This window comes from Scomber scombrus, chromosome 5, assembly GCF_963691925.1.
Source record: "Scomber scombrus chromosome 5, fScoSco1.1, whole genome shotgun sequence".
Lineage (NCBI taxonomy): Eukaryota > Metazoa > Chordata > Actinopteri > Scombriformes > Scombridae > Scomber > Scomber scombrus.
In genome coordinates this window covers 13,070,652-13,088,486 of record NC_084974.1, presented here as the reverse complement: position 1 = coordinate 13,088,486, position 17,835 = coordinate 13,070,652, and the positions used below count along the sequence as shown (strand labels likewise).

The 17,835-nt window shown below is 39.3% G+C and overlaps 1 protein-coding gene across 3 annotated transcripts in view; it reads left to right on the top strand.

The window, feature by feature from the left end:
- The window catches only part of grik4 (glutamate receptor, ionotropic, kainate 4), a 293,525-nt gene that overhangs the window by 196,955 nt on the left and 78,735 nt on the right, over window positions 1–17,835 (top strand). For 2 of the 3 annotated variants that reach the window (XM_062418967.1, XM_062418966.1), the window contains exons 6-8: window positions 1,016–1,181; window positions 9,637–9,815; window positions 13,070–13,123. In XM_062418967.1, the coding sequence (XP_062274951.1) occupies window positions 1,016–1,181; window positions 9,637–9,815; window positions 13,070–13,123 (399 nt within the window). The remainder of the gene's footprint in view (window positions 1–1,015; window positions 1,182–9,636; window positions 9,816–13,069; window positions 13,124–17,835) is intronic. The other variant, XM_062418968.1, reaches the window with a different exon arrangement.

The following is a 17,835-nucleotide window of genomic DNA, read 5'->3' as shown; positions in this document are numbered from 1 at the left end:
GGTAGCTGTACCGATTCAACCTTCTTTCTGGCACCGGAGATGAGCCTGTGTTGGACATACCTGTTAGTTCAGTGGGGGTGGTATGATAAATTAATTAGGGGCTGCCAAGGAATACAGATTTTTATATATATAGGTACAGTGAATCAACACTGTGAGAACATAGGAATCAATCACACTGAAGGCTGTATGCCTCACAATGGGGCTGGGATGAAAGAATTGTGTATTTATTGATTCTTACTGAAGACTTGGCTGGATTTCTTTTACTTACTCATTTGTGCCTGATCTTTTCTCTGACTACTGGAAGAACACATGCACCTCAGTGCATCATGTAAATGTGCTAATCTGCTCAATTTGATAGTTAAACATTATTCCCTGCCTTCTAATCCCTAAAAAATATTAACAGGAACATATGTTACTTTTGATATGATTATGATGATGATTTTACATTAACAAGTACATTTTTTGTTGTTGTTGTCTAGATATATTATAAAAGCAACAATACTCGTGCCCAAAATATCATCACACAATTCATATCCAGATGTTTGATACGTCATGGTAATGTTTTTGCAATGTTGTAACAGTGTCACCTGAAACGCAACAGCTGGGCAGCTGTTATACTGAAGATATACAAGGGCTTGTTCATGTGTGTGGAACAAAAATACGTTTTTTGAACCATTTGTACTTTATATGAGCTTCAGTGCCTTTGTTGCTCAAAAATATGTATATTCTGAATATGCACATTGAAGCAGACCCCTGGGTTATCCTTGCTTGCAATTTATCATTACAGATTAACCCGGTTTCCTGAGAGCTATTATTTATTCTACCTGTCTGTTGGCACGCACTATTTTTATTCTGCAGTTCACACAAACTTTTTCTGTCTTTTATGGATGTCCTGTCTGCATATGCCTGCTGCATTATTAAACATTATCGTCAATGTGAAATGTCACTATCCAACTACTCAACTGCCAATGATTAAAATAGTTTAAGATAGTCTGATGAGAATATTTCTGTGCAGGTGCCCTATGTCAAAGTCGCTCCAGAGGACATTCTGAAGGTTCAGTTCCCACGGTTCACCACTCTTGACCTGAGGCCAACCAACACGGACATCAGCCTGGCTGTGGCCGGTCTTCTCACCTTCTTTAACAGCACCACCTCCTGCCTCATCTGTGTACAAGCTGACTGTGAGTACAGAATTCGGACCCCCATGACAAAACACACATATCATACTCACCTGGGGTGGATGTTCACACACCACAGTCCCTACATCTGTCAACATAGTGTAAAGAGTGTAAACATCATTGTTTAATGTGTTATCCTTTAACACGTGTTAGCACACATAAGATTCTCGCACGCACACCAACTGTGTTCTGACAACAGACGCACCGCTTACCAACATATCACCCTGTGACACGCTCATATCTGAAGCAGCTGCTGCACTCCACGGCTAGAACTCCCTCACAGCAGCATGCCCGACGTCAGCATCCCAAAATAAATCACATTTATGGAGGAATCCTAGCTCTCTTTCAAATCAAATCAAATCTGTTTATTGTAATTTACCATACATTTCTGCAAGGCATTATCAAAGAATGTTTCTCTGTGGATCAAAGTGCAAGGAGACATAACTTAAGTAACGCTAAAAATTGCAGTTAAACATTGCAGTTAAAGACAATGGGCCTCATTTGCAAACAGTGTGTACACACAAATCTGTGCTTAAACCGTGTGTATTAACGTTTGATGCACAGTTCTTGGATTCATCAATATGTTCTTTCCTAAATTGTTCATACACTACAAACAAATTTAGAACTTCCTTAGACCATGCATATGCACAAATGATTGCAGGGCTGCAGTGCTCAATGCCTTAATGTAGAGTCTTTAATGATGGTAAAATGTCTTATTACAAAATGTATACTGAATTAATTTTGTGAAATAATTCACTTTTTCTTATGGTTTTTCTTAATTTTTCCGAAGCAAATGACACATGCACACATTAAATCATGAACTTATTTATTTTCGAGGACATCCAATAACTGTTCCAGTGTTTCATTAATGTTTTCTGTTGCATCATCCAGGCCTACAAATTATATTCTTAACCTAATTAATTAACTTTTGCAAGCAGCAATGCTATTTTAATTTAAATAAAAATGTGTTCTGATTGAATTGCACTTGTTAATTACAAAAGACACAAGAAATTACAAATATCATCTTAACAATTATGAAATAAAAGACCTCTGGGTGATGGTTCTTGGTGGGTGTCATCACTTTCCCCTCATTCCTTGAGCAAATTCCTCTTAATGATAGTTGTCCAGTAATTCGTGTTTTGGCATCAACTTTGATGTCTAACCATTTATTTTATTTGTGCCAGCTTCCGAACTTCAGTTATTGCAACCCAGGCTTTGTTGTTATTATTTTGTTTTTTTTAAACATCGTCACTCCAGAGGACACGCTATGAAAAGTGTTGGATCCTTTTCTGGCTTCCACCTACTCAAACTCAACTTCCTTCAGCTTCTCTGCTCAGCACTACGCTCTCTTCATGATACACCAAACGGATGTCCTTATATAGAGATATAGAGGCATGGCGGTGTGCTGATTGCAGATAGTGAACATGCACCTGTGAATTTAGAATGATCTGATTTACACAAACATACGCACGATGGTGAGAACAAAATCGGCCGGTACGCATGTGTTATGAATCCGGCGGTGATTTTGCGCAAGCACTTATTTTGTCCAGAGAGTAAGAACATTTCTGAACACATATTAGTGAATGAGGCCCGATGTCATCATCATCATCATCCCTTAATTAAAATAATAACATAGTATGTTATGCTGTGTTATGTACAATGTGCTTTCACCCGTATTGATCAGTGTGATGACTACAAGACTTAAAACACCGTCTGTTGATGATCAAGACATTTCTTTGAAGAAAGACAAAAGAGAAAGTGGGTGAAGTTTTCAGCTGTATCCACCAGTCATCTGACCACCTTCCTGTCAAAGGCACTCGTTAGATTCTTAAGATACTAAACTGAATGACCTTAAAAAAGCTCGGAAATCTCCTTGAGGGAAGTTATTTTCGTAAATAGAGAGGAAGATTAAATCACGCCCTGTTCCCACCCTCTTGTAGTACAGCAAGCAGTAATTACAACTCCCTAGACAAAGGCACCATGACCCTGAGTGGCACCAGCTAACCTTGTTTCTAATCAACACAAGGCTTTGAAGAAAAGAAATAGACTTGAGACATCAACCATGTGTCAGACAGACCAGAGATGGCAATGAGCCACACTGAACCGCCCACGCCGCCTATCTCAATTCTCAGTTCTTCTGCCTTTCAACTTCCTCTTTGACAGCCTGCTGGTCTTTACTTTGGAGTCTCCTTTCATTCATGACCTTTAAGACAAGGTTTGTCACTCAAAGCACTGTGTCTCATATATCAAACCAACAATATTTACTTTTCATAAATTAATACAAATGTTTGATCCAACATTTTTCTTCTTTTGTACACAGAAGATGGCATTTTATGCAGAAATTGAAAAAAGTCTTCCCTGGAAGAATTAATTAAATATACTAAAGAGAAAATATGCCTAATCCTAGTTTAACCCAACCCAAGTTTATAACATCTGCAAAGGTCAAAAATGTATTATTAGTTGTACCCTCTAGGTGCTCCTGTACCTGTCCGTCATTCTTCCAATTCACAGCTCAGATCCTGTTTCTGTGACATTTATTCCACAGAGGATTGATTAATACAGCTCTGGCGAGAACATTGATAGCAAGTGAACCTTTTAGGCATCCACTGACTTTAATATTGGCGGGTTTGGAGAAAAGAAACTAGTTTATAACATTACTTCTTCCCTCTGGTTGTGGCGGTGGGTGTGCAGATCGGTGTGGAGCTTCTTATTTTGTGTCAGTGGGCTAAGAGAGAACTGGAAAGGAAATTAAATAAAATGAAAAGAAATGAGGGGAGATGAAAGGTAGATAGAAAATACCAAGGGGAGTCTGAAGAGAGAGGGGAGAGTAGAGGAGAGTAGAGGCATGAGGGTGAAATGTAGTGATTGCGGTGAGGAAGGAGGTAACCATGCTGGAATTATACATTGGCAACAAAAGGGAGACAGTCCAGGAAATGACGTGGCGGTATTGATTGCACCCTTTCATGTGACCCTCATTCATTCAGTACAAAATGAAGCAAATGGCAGCATGCCTAGTTTTGTATGTGTGTGTTTGTGTGTAAAGGTCTGTGTTCAGCAACAGCATCAGTTGAAACCCCTTCAACTTTGGCTCCAGCTCGATGAGCCCCGCCCCTCCCTGTCAGCTCACACAGTCAGTTGGTCGGTTGGCAGCCTGCTGTCAGTGGCTCGTCCACATGTGCCTGCCTCATTAATCACCCAAGCCAGTGACAGCCTAATAGAGCGTGGCCAATTCATGAATATTTTCCAGCCATGGCTGAGGAGGCAGGAGTGGAGATGGAGCTGTGCCCAAAGGCATGGTGCACACCAGGACGGACATTAATCTAGCTAACCTCCACTATCAACAGGAGTGTGTGCAGTAGCAGCCACGGTACTGTAACTCTTGCCCTGAATACTGTCTGTGTAGTTTTTAATTTTTGGACCTGCCGGGTGGCTCCACATGTCATGTGTTGTGGCCTTTGGTAAATGAGGAGGGACACACATTAAAAATGTATGCACACAACACATCTGCTTGCACACATGCACTGTAAGCAAACTAGGCACACGCATGCTGTTTCCACACTCAGAGCCACTGTAGTACAGCAGTGCACTTTCATTAGTGAGGTGATTGGGGCAGCTGTCAGTAGGCTACAGGAGAATATCCAGTAAGCTCTGAAATGTATTGGGAGCTGCAGCACAGGTAAAGGATTTCAAAGTTTAGCAAAACAGCAGGTTTCATATTGTTGCACACCTTTGATGGAGAGCAAGGCATGCCATTGTAGCTCACTGCATTGTTTCATTGCAGCAACAGTAGGAAAACACCTCCACGACCACATTTTGAATCAGCTTTCAACTGTAATCTGCCCAATTAAACAATGTGCCTCATATTAATTGCTCCTTTCTCTAGTAACGTTAGCATGTCTGTGTCATCTAATAAATTACAGCTATCCATTACTCACAGTTTCTATCAGTTTAACCTACTGTCTCTCCAGCACTCAGTGTGGAATTGCCATCAGTAACCTATAATCAGTGTTAGCCATGTGGAAGAGATAGCTCAATGACTTATGAAAAGGAACATATACGAAGTTGTAAAAAGTGATGGGATGAGAGTAATTGCAGGGGAAGGTATTGATGACTTGGATGATAATTATGTGGTGGCCACTATGATCCTGTGTAGAATGAAATCAAGGTGATGGGTGGTGGTGTAGTAGTAATTGCTTTTTACAACACTTTGTTGTAAAAGCTTTTTATGGAATAGATGGAATATAAAGGGCTCAAAACGCCACTGCCTGCTTTTTGTAGAAATTAGTTGATTTATCATAAAAAGATTCTGGATTAATGGAGAGTGGCTGGAGTTGTGTATAAGTGCAAATGAGCAGTATGTCTTTGCTAAAGTAAAATGCAAAGACTCGCTCTTGTCTGATTAGAGACAAAAAGGATATAGCAGATTTCTCACCTGCGTCAAAAGACACGTGAAGCGACATCTTCTGGTGGCCATGTAGTCTAGAGGGGCTTGACACATTACTGGGATACTCTGGGTTTAAAGCCAGATGCTCTCTTCCCCCATATTTTTTCTCTTATTGTTACCTATGCTTTGAAGACTAGATAAAAAGCCAAATAGACATCAAATAGAAGTATACCCTGTGAGTCGCTCATTAGAGGCTCCCCCCCTACCTTGGCCATTTCATTTTGTGCAGTCCTTCCACTCCTTAAGCAGTAATATCATACTCAAGCTAAAAAACTTTCAAATTTACCTTACAGAAAGAGAAGTAATTTGTGCGTTCCAGTTTGCAGAATGAAGAATGAATATTAAATGCTGTTTGCAAAGAGAACAAGGATGATCAGCAAGAGCTCATCAGATTAGCACTGGTGTGTGTGTGTGTGTGTGTGTGTGTGTGTGTGTGTGTGTGTGTGTGTGTGTGTGTGTGTGTGTGTGTGTGTGTATGTGTATGTGTATGTGTATGTGTATGTGTATGTGTATGCGTATGCGTATGCGTATGTGTGTGTGTGTGTGTGTGTGTGTGTGTGTGTGCTACAGAAGGATTATAGTCACTATAGATGGTTCAAGACTTTTATGGGTATTTTGGTTCATGGGGAGGGGAATATGCTCAGATATACTTTCAATGTTTTGACACTTGATCTTGCCTACAACATTTTAAAATCATCTTCACAAAAAATAGCAGTTGGTAGCATTTTCTCATTTAATGATTACCTTTGCATGAAGTACATTGGGAACTTTGTATGCCGCCACTGACGTTATTGGAGTGGAGAAAATAACTCCAGCAGTAATAATCAAAACCAGCTGACCAACACACACTGCAGCATTAAACAACTTGAAGCTACTGCAACTCTGAATTGAAGAAAATAACTCGGTGCGCAGTCTGTCTCACCTCAAAAACCCTGCCCCCGCTCAGCATCTTGGACAACAATATCTTTTCCCAGAGCTAACCGTGCAGCAGAGAGGCTGCTCTCCACTGCTGGAGACATAACGTCAATAACAACACAGCAGTGCGCTCCTCCTCTCCCTCACCTCCCACTCCTCTTGTTGGTTGGGGTCTTTTCCTGGGATTTGTTGATAAAAGGAAAAATGCACAATTTCACCAGCCTCCTATCCTTTAGCCCTGAAACAGAAGTGCAAAAAGAGGAACAGCCAAAACCTTTTTAAAAATGTCATTCTTGGAGTGTGAGTGCACAGGCTGCCTCAAATTATGTGGAAAGGTATAGACTTGTACTTTACAGGACAACTCTAACACAAATAGACAAACACACACACACACACACACACACACACACACACACACACACACACACACACAATCTAACAGAACTGGTTCTCTCCGTACACGGACCAATACAAAACTAACTGAAGAAGAGCACATTTTTCATTCAGGTACATGTCTTTTATTTGATTGAAACTGGTTCACGAGAGCAAACAGTGAGGGAACATAGCAGCTGAGAACTCTCCTTTGAATCCTGTGCAGTCAAAAGATGAAAGAGAATATGCACTTTTATTCTGTGTGTCACTATTATAGTGTGTATGTACAGTATGTGCTGTTTTGCCAGGCACATCTAGCACAGTTCACCGTCTAATGTCATGAACTGGATGTGAAATTGTATTCAATTCCCTGAGAGAAGCTGCGGAGACTGAATGCAGACAAGGAGGGTGGTTTAGCTGATGCTATTTCAAACTCATCAAAGTTATTCTGAATTGTACTACAGAGGAAGCTGATCTGACAGGTTGGAGACCTAGGCAGGCAGGCAAGCAGCAGTCAGGGGTGATGTCTCGTGAGTGCAAAGACACAGGTAGCCAGGTACAGGAAGACAAATACACACAGTGATATACTGCCATGCAGACAGGCAGACACAGATATAATTACAGAAGATATTAGACATGATGCCGGTGACTGGGAAAGTACTGTAGCTTGTGTTAATGTGCTGTGGAAAAGCCAAAGGAGTCAGCTTGATAACTTGAAATTGCCTCACCAAAATGGTCTCTGTATGACGGACGAGATGTTCTGCTGTTGCCGTGGCAAAGATCACATAATATCTGTTGAAGCCACAGTCTAGAGTGTAATTGTATTATTACTTCATGATGAAAATAGCAGGTGGACGATCAGCTAATGCAAGTCCTTCTCCTCAAAGTTACGACCTTCTCATATGAATTTCCTTGCCAATATCAAGAAACGTTATGAGTGTTATGAGATCTGCCAAATTGCCAAGGTGGGGATATTGTAACTGTCATGCCAACAAGTGTGGGTTTACTGCTCTGTACTCTGGAATTCATTCACGTTATAGTTTTCTCACTATAACACATCTTGCAAATTATTTTAAGCACCTATATGGAAAATTAGCTCAATAACCTCTCAGGGTCTACTAATATATGGATGCAAAGTGACTGGTAAAATGCTGGAGGGAGCAATTTGATTAAGTTGGCTATGCTTTAATTAGGGCAAATCCCTCTTACCTCACTGGAGTCAAACGGTTTATTACCATGGGATAGAGTACAAGAGAAGCTGCTGAAACATCCCTTTGTGTTTGACGGCTGTACAATAATTGCAATTAAGGATAATCAGTCCGCTTGTTCTGCATGAAAAGGTTTTTATATATTCATAGTTGTCAAATGTGACAGGAAAACAAACAAAAGGCACATTTGTTTGTACTTGAGGATAGTGTGCTGCGACAGTCCACCCTCTGCTCCTAGCATCCTGTGCTGCTCTGCTGTTTCTCCTTCTGACAGGAGTCCAGGTGGGTCATCAAAGTAACTGGCTGCACCAGAGAGGTGGAAGTGGCCAAAGAGTACAAAAGGTCTGCTCACCCAGACCCCACTGTGTCTTGCAGCAGGGAAGCATCAATACGATTAGAAAACACAGGGGAAAACATTCTGGGTTTTATTTAATCAACTACAATTTGGAACATTGAGAACACTAAAGAACACTATGAAGGTGGATTAATTTAAATTAACTTCATATAAATCAACTAAGTAAACCAAAATCAATAAAAACACTTCTCTTAAGATCAGTCTACATATTAACTAAGGTAACACAATTACCGTAATTACTCTAATGGTGACCAAGGCTTTTATTTACCTTAACTGTCAGAGAATACCAGGCCTTTATTGCAATCAAGTTTATATTAGATATAAGCCTGTATTTCCAATGTTCTCTCTTTGATAAGTTTTTTTGCTCATATTTTAGTACAAACCACCTTTTTTTCTCGTTGCATTTGTTTGCTCTGTTAATTCTTTGTTACCATATTACTGGTTATTACAGTACTCTGCACCAGAGACTTTGGTTAGCCCTCTGGTAACTTGACTGGAGATAAAATAATTTAATCATGCGGCTCTCCTAGACTTTCCAAATATTATTCGGCTGAATGGATCCAATTCTGAAACGAGTAATTTTGTTGGGGTTTTTTGAGTTTGGTTATGTAATGAGAGCTCAATAGGATGCACCTGCAGGGGCCATCATGCTGGTGGGTGTAAACTGTAACATGAAATACAGAAGCATGTCTCGAAACCGTGAAGTTTTGTGTTGTGGTTTTGGTGTCGGTTTGGTGTCTGTGTTTTCCTGTTTGTGCCTTATACAACACTACATGCATATCTCCACTCACCCAGACAAGCTTTTCACCACTGACTCCTTCCATGTCCCAACAGCTTCTCTTATTTTTTCCTTATTCATTGATTAAACTCAATTTTGAACCTAATTTTGAAGATCTGCTTCCTCTGTATTTTTTTTTGTGGACTCTATCTTGCTGCAAGCCTGAGCCAAGTTTTAAAAGTTAATTTATTAAGTTCATACTGCATTACAGTATCAACCATCACTTAAAGAATGTGCTTGACTCTCTGTAACTTTTAGGTTATATATTTCCTTAAATTCTGAAAAGATTATTACTATCTGTTTTAGAGTCTTCACTTAATTACAAGTAGCCTAACCTTCTTATGTGGTTTTGTGTATGTGTGTGTGCATGTGTGTCTTACCTGTAGGCCTATTGAACCTGGAGCAGCTCCTCAGGCAGTTCCTTATCTCCAAGGAGACTCTGTCAGTGCGTATGCTTGATGACAGCCAAGACCCGACCCCCCTCCTGAAGGAGATACGAGATGACAAGACAGCAACAATTATAGTCGACGCCAACGCCACCATGTCCCATATGATTTTGGAACGGGTTAGTATGGTTCACATGATATTTAACTGTCTACATTCAAAGCTTCATACTGATAAAAACAAGACCCACATTTCTGTAGTTGTCATACATCTCAAGAAAAACTGAAAAATACAGTTGTCAAGAAGTGTTCAAGGATAAAAGTAATTGCATATGTAGAGAACTATTTTTTTAACTGGTAGAAGTAGGTGAAGAAGAGGTGGTGACCTGTAGAGACAGAGGCTGTATTCCCCATACGGCACAAAGAATAGTGTGCAGAACATACAAAAAGGAAAATATATATTTCACTGCCATAACCTATTTGCCATCTTGAGTCACAAGAGAGATGACGTAAATTCATTCCGAGCCTACAGTCAAAAATAGTCCAAAATAACAGGCAGATGAATTGTGGCAATCTTGTCAAACAAATCAGTTACATCAAATTATCCGGATGAGAGCATTAAATCAAGTTGTATATGTGATCCGTGATTCATCGTCCACAAGTGAGCATACTGCACGGGTAAGTGGATTAGTTTAAGAAGAGACTCATGAAATAAAGGAGCCCTGTTGTCTTCTTTCTCATGCAGTACTTGGTATGTATCAAACAAGCTGCTTTTTAAGTCACTGAAGCAAATTAAGTGGACTGATTCTCTCATTTCCGTTTTATCCATCATTCATCTGTTTGCTCCTTTTCTAAAACACCTTTTACATAAAAATATAACTATAACTATAATATACCAAGCCATAAAGTTTATCTTGTGAGGAAAACAGCTTTCTGACAACATTAGTGAACATTATTTCTGTGCAAAGCATAGATGATCTTTATGTGCTTCCTCCACTAATGGCACACAGCAATAATTAATGTTTCAGAGCATTGTTCAGACCTTGGACACTTTGACTCCAACATAATGCTGAAGCTTCCCTTGCGTGGGGACGTATGTTTGTGAAAAGCTTTGATGGCATCAATAAAGGTGATTGTGGGAGCTGTGGAAGCGAGGGTGTTTGGCAGCAGCATATGGCCTTGGAGTAATTAATACACACCTCATTATTTCTAGAAGACGATGGATGGGTGGCTAGAGTGGAGGTGACAATAGCTGGAGACAGAAGGGGGTTGGGAGAGGGAAAGAGGAGGAGAGATGTTTCTTTCATTTTCCACTTCTCTCTGTCCCCATTCTCTCCATTATATCCTCACAGTAGTCTTCAGTGTCAATCTCTCACCTCAATCAAGCGTTCAGGCTGCCATCAGTGGTCATCCAGTCACCATAGCAACCCTGGCAACCCTGGGCCACAAAACAGCGGGAGCCCACAGTGGGCTCGTTCTCGCTTACCCCGTCTCCCCGTCTCTTCGGTCTCTATGTGGAATTGCTCTCTTTCTTTCTCTGTTCTCAGCCCAAATGCAGAAAAGACAGTTTCACTTTGTTCCTTCACACCTCCACCCCCATGTGATCTTGTATATCCAACCCTGTATCTCTCACTCTTTTTTGTGTTCTTCATCTGTCACGCTGTCTGTCTTTGTGTCTGTCAAGAGACATCCTGCAACACAGTGGTGGAAAGTTGGCAGTCCCGCCTCTCATGTGGAGTGCCGAGTTGCCAAACATATCAAAGCTTTGTGCCGACATATTTGCCAGTCTCAGATGATGATAAGAGTGCCCAGCTTGCCTTAAGAGGCAGAATCGTCCTTTGTCATCCAAGACATTCCCTCTTATTTGTCTGTTTGCATCTTACATCAAACCCTCGTCAGACAAAGGTTTCACTCTCTGAGGTTTTAGCATTCAAATGGGTTTAGGTCAGCAGTGTTAGCATTCTGAATGTAATCTCATTCAGTCAGGCCTCCGTTGTTGCGCACAGCTGTACAGAACCAGAGTGGGATAGATTGTGAGCCCAGTATATCGAGGCAAACCGTGTGTACTCTGACCAAAAGCTGCGGTAAAACAACAAGGAGATCAAAAAGTTAAAAACCAAAAAAAAGCGAGGAAGCTTATTTTTTAATGCAGTGAAAGGAGACCAAAAAGGATATTTTACATTGTTTGTTTTGGTGTTACTGTGTCTTCTGTGGGCAGTAACCAAAGGTGATTGAGTTTTGAATGTCAGTTCCTGTTTTCAATGTATTAAAAGGTACAGGTCTCCAAAGTAAAACTAGCAGTGTTTTGTAATATTAAAGAGGTAAAAAACTCAACCACCTTGTGCCATTTACTCATTGTGTGTAACCTCAGGGCAGATGCTAACAAACAGCTTCCCGCATGCATGATAATTACATTACATTGTCATCAGGCTTATAGCGTGCTAAATATACCTGAAAGAGGAAGCTTTCTAAATAAATTGTGAGAAGTCATTGAAAGATTAATAATGAAGTTGTTTTTAGTAATAATAATTGGTGCCTTTCTACATCTTTCTATTTTATTATTTATGTTCCGGCAGAACACTAAAGTTGAATAATTAATGACTGAGTGATACTTAGTAATTCGAACACCCACACAGAGGTTATACTTTTTGTAAGAAAGCTAAATATCTGCTATTAAACTCTTTCTGATAATTACCAACCTTAAATTAATCTCAGTGTGGAAGCTAATTATTATGCAAAAATGTACATTTCATTACAGCCAGGTTTAAAAAAGAGATTTTCTGAGTGGTGTCTGAAAATGAGAAGAGGTTAATTCATGTTCATGAAAAATTTCACACAGGGCTAAATGATGATTTGTATTCTTGAAAAAAAAGATGATTGCCTTTCATACTGTTTGGTTTGATATATATATCTACTAACATTTATTGATTTCAGTCATAATGTGCATTGCTGTCTGATTAAACAGAAGCCTATGAGCTCAAATTTTTTTTTGTGCTAATGACTTTAATGAATTGAAACTATGAAAAGTTCATCCTGTCCTTCACAACTGCTCCTAACTGTGACTTTGATTTAATCAAATTGTAAGACGGAGCGTCGAGCAGCATACTAATGCACCTCAGAAATTAATTGCTCCATTGAGAGCCACCGTCAGATAAGAATGTGTCTGGTCTTATCAAGATGTGGATTTGATCTGTCTGCTGCAGAGTGGAGCTTGAGTTACATTGAATCACTGACCCATCAACTTCTCTCCCCATCCCTCTATGCTTCACTCTCTCTACTTTCTGTTTTGTCCCCCCGCTCTCTCCCCCGTTTCTCTGACCTCCATCTTAACATCTTTTTGTTCAAACGCCAATCCTTGCATTTCTATTTAGTGCCTTGTTACACTTACATGTTTCTTTATCTCTCCCCTATTGCCCTTTTTCTCTTTGCTCTGCAGGCATCAGAGCTGGGAATGCTGTCAGTCTACTACACTTACATCTTCACCTCTCTGGTAAGGAAATGGGATATGGTGTGGGCATTTAGACACAAGACAGATTTCACAGCTACAGGAGCGCAGCATTAGAGTACTGCTGCGCCTCTGTAGTATGTAATGTGCTAAGCTTTAATTGGTACTCTTCACGTGAATGAATGATTGAATGGATACAGTTATGCAGACAGTAGCTAAGACAGACGAATTATAACATAGCTTCATTACAGCATAGTCGATTTTCTCCCTCACTGCATGCGACTGCTAATATAGGCACAGTTAGTGGCTATAATGGCTCCGGTCGCTACTCATTTGCCCTTGTGAGTTGAAGTGCACTCATGGAAAAAGCAAAAACAAAACAAAAAAATCATTATAATGTCTACTATTACTATTGTTGTTGTTACTTCTGTTGTTTTTCCAATAATTGTTATTGTGTGAAGGCGGTCAAGCTTGAGCAATGAAGTCATTGCTCTGTTTGAGTTCTTTATTTCTTCCTTTCTTTCTTTCACAAACATGTAGTACTTATGTAACTTTTGTGAAAGCTGAAAGTAGGCTTTTTTTATGGACTGTAAAGCTATCCCTCTGTTTATTACTGTGCCTAAATACAATTTGGTAAAGTAAGAGCGTATTATTTTATATGATGTGGTGCCAGCATTAGGATAAGGATTGGGGACAGAACAGGTGGGGAAGAGTGTTTTCTTTTTTATGAAATGACTCACTGCCACCCAAAATGTCTGTGAATGTTCCTGCTGTGACCGATCTGGTATATTATAGCACTGGTGTTTAGACACACAGAGGCTATGGGAGATCATAAAGATAACGGCTTGAAGAAAATTTGATACTCTAATAAACTTACCAGATAGCTGCTCCCTAATGTAAATTAATGAGGTTCAAAACACTTTGCTCTAATTGCACTGTAGAGATGATTCATATCAAGCTGATTTATGACTCATTAAGAGTGGGCTGCTGCCATCTTCATGTCTTCCTCCACAGCCCTTGACATGGTCACTTTTCTTATTGTTGCTCCTTTCTCCATTTCTTTAACCTGCTTGTCTCTGCTTTAATACACCCAAATAAGTTCCCTCGTTGTTCTCCGCTTGTGTTGCTTTGCAGGTCTGCTGGAGGTCACAGCAAAGCACACAGACATATAATAGATACTAGATGATGACCCCAAATCCCCCTCCCGCTTCCCTCGCCACCATTTCCTTAAATCCAGCCATTGCTCAGTGACGGCATCTCTAATAGCTTCAGCTAACATCATTTAAAATGGTCATCAGCATGCCTCTGGCAGACAGAGACACGCAGAAGCTGTGAGTGGAAAAATAGAAACACTGACGTCCCCATAGTTGTTGTTATAATGCCCCCACAGCTTGTGCACACACACACACACACACACACACATATGCACAAATATACCCAACCCCAAAAGAGGGTCGGAAATATAAGAGTTTCATTATATTCTCTCACAGATAGGTTCATTGTTCGCCCATTTCCCAAATCACTGCGATAGTACATCTCTGAAAATGATAATAATACTTTGAATGCTCAGCTTATTTTTTCATCCTCTCATTATAGTACACTATGCCATTACATGAGACTGTTCTGCCCAGGAATATGACAGCAATGGTCATATGTTCAAAGAGACAACTGAGAACGTTCTGTGCTGGAGCAGGAATTAAGGAGTTCTTCTCACAGTGTAGAAAAAAGTAAAGGGCCTGTCAAGCTACCCATTCTTGCACGGCACAGTTTATAATGACAACAGAGGGATGCCCATTTTTGAAACAGTGTGTCTTTAATTTCAGACAAAGGTATAAAAGCAGCCGACATCTGAAATGACAGCTGTCGCTAGCACAGCTCAGCAGATGGAGCTAGTTGAGCTAATGTATGATATCATGCTAAAAGAGTTAGACTAACCCTGCATTTCCCACGCAAAAAAGTCTTCACTAGTTGAGGATCCAAGTTGAAGACATAGATACAGAAATAGTATTGTATTGCAGTGTAGAGCTAGATGTTAATTAATTTGTTCGTAAAAGCTTTGGCTGCTGAGTTAACTACAAGTGAGACAGAGGTTAGATCTATGTTTTTTATTTGTATGTTTCAGTATAAGGCTTAAAGCGATGAAGACCTACCAATGTGTTTGGCAAGTGTAACACTATCTTGGATAATTAGTTTGCAGAGGTTGCTGGAGTGTAGGAGGAAAAAGCCGCTGACATTCGCCCTAACGGTGATATAATTGCATCGAGGCTTAGTTTACTGACAATGGGGAAACATTATACATACGCATACATTCCCAGTTTATGGGAAAACAAACTCACAGTTTAAAACATTTCTTACACATTTGCTCTCTGTTGATCTTGGACACTTTGTGAATTTACTGATAATCACCTGTTTTTTTATTTGGGACATGTTGCATTTCATTCAACTTTGGGCTATCATTTGACTAAGGTAATAATTTTCCCCAGAAATCATACTGTTCATTTTCCCCCCAGCTGAGAAGACTACTTCTGATACAATGATTGTTGCGCCACAAACATACAGGAAGCAAGCTATATGATAAAAATGATTGCACCGTCTCTAATCGTTCAATGTGCAGACGTGCGTGTCTGTGTGTCGGTTCATAGGTGCGTACATGTGTGCACTCCTAATGGTAGTGACGGTGTTCCAGTCCAGATATTGCCATTATGTAGCTAGCAAATGACATTCCTGAAGTCTATCTAAACGTTGATCTTATCACTTATTCCCTCACCTTTCCCCTGAAAAAGCTTTTACATTTGGTGACCTGTGACCTAATACATTAAAACTCCCTCCTAACTGTTCTTGTGATAAACATTATTACTTTGACCATGTAGAAATAATATAGTGGGAGAAAAATAATATGCACTTCCTAAAATGTATTTAAGAAAGCATATATTTGTCAAATGAGCAAGTGACTGGCTGCATTAGTTTATCTTGCTCTTAAAATATGACACGCTCATATTAAAGCAAAGAAGCAATCATTTGATTTAATTGCCTGATGTTTTTTCTCAGTGTGTTATCTTTAGGAGGCAAGTCTGAAGATTTACAGTAAGACGATTGTTTGTGATTTGATATCAGATTTACTTTTATGAAGCTTCACAGAGTTCTCATATGGAAGCAGCTTACCATTGCTTTAGAGAATTAAAGTCTTTTTCAGGTATTGGCCAGTTTTTTACAATAGCACTCCCTAGTTTTTGCTCTGACAAACTTAATTTACTTAGTTGTTATTGTTCTAAAGGCATGTAGTGTATAACTTGGTATTGTTTTTTTGTATTTAGATAGGACAATAGGCAACATTTGTGATGTCTGCTTTATAACTGTATATTTTTAGATGTTATTAAAATAGAGAGGGAAGCAGAACGCATAAAGATCAGAGGTGCAGCGCTTTACTCTTTGCTCTGGCATCTCATTTTTCAGTGTCACAAAGTTCATAGCTTGTGATGTTTTCTTGTTAGCTTACATAAATCTGAAGGCTGCTGTCTATAATTTTAAGTTTTTGTGGACACAGCCTACCACAGCCTTTCATTAAAATGAAGAGATACAGAATTGTCAGAAAACAGCATTATTTACTCATGTGGTTGTTATCATTAGAAAACTGTTACTTTTACCAGTTATGTGTGTGGGCATGAGGTTTCACATTCTCATGCCATCCAATTAAACATGTACAGGTAAGAAAAGCAACAGTTTGAAGTCAAGATTAGAGTCACTGATCATTTAAAATATGTGTCCTGGATGGAAACCTTCACTGTTTGTGTATTCTAATCGAAAGACTTCTGTCTAAATTACTGTTAGGAGTTTTCAGTTTTGTTATTTTATCATTATGATAGTGAAACCCATACTGTTATTAATTCTGATTATGGATCAGCTTTGACTCACACACATAGTATTGTGATTTAACTGACCTCAAGATGTTGTTCAGCAGTATTTTGCAGACTGAAATACAATAGATACATTTAAAATGTCCTACCAGAAGGAACAAAACTTTGAAAAAAAGAAAATTGTACCAAAAATGATTTGATATGCTGTATATATGTTACTTTATGTAGTTAAATTAGGTAGTGTTGAAACTAGCTCATTAAATTTCAAGTGTATTTTATTTATATAGCACCAAAGTGCTTCACAAAGGCAGGCATATAGATGCACATATAAGCATATAAAGAGCAAAATTAAAGTAGAACAAAGTTTAACATATAAATGTTACCACCAACGAGCTGGTTAATTCAGTCAGGTTTATCATTGAGTTTACATTTTTTGATGGGCAAATAGTTCAGCTTTGCACATATTGTCACTTTTGTTTTTTGTGTTTCTCTTTTGTCATTATTGGGGTGTGCTGAAGGTAGGATTTTCAGACATAAAGTGACATTAATGAAATATAAAAATGAAGCACATAATTGTCATTGTACTGTCATTTCTATTCATACTGATTAAAACCTCTAAAGTTTTTGTCTATTACCTTGTAAGTTTTACAGTGAATGTTGGCATTGTTATTGTCATCCCACACTTACTTACCTAATTTTCCCAACCAATGAAAAGTATATATAAATACATATACCCTTTAACCAGGTAAGAGTCTTATTCAGATCAATATCTTTTTTCCAAGAGAGACTTGGCCAGGAGAGCAGCATAAGCATTGTAACAATAATAATCAAAAACAATACAAGGTCAAGGTACCTTTCCCGTCCCCCTTCCCTTCCAAGTTTATAGAAGAACCCACAGTGGAT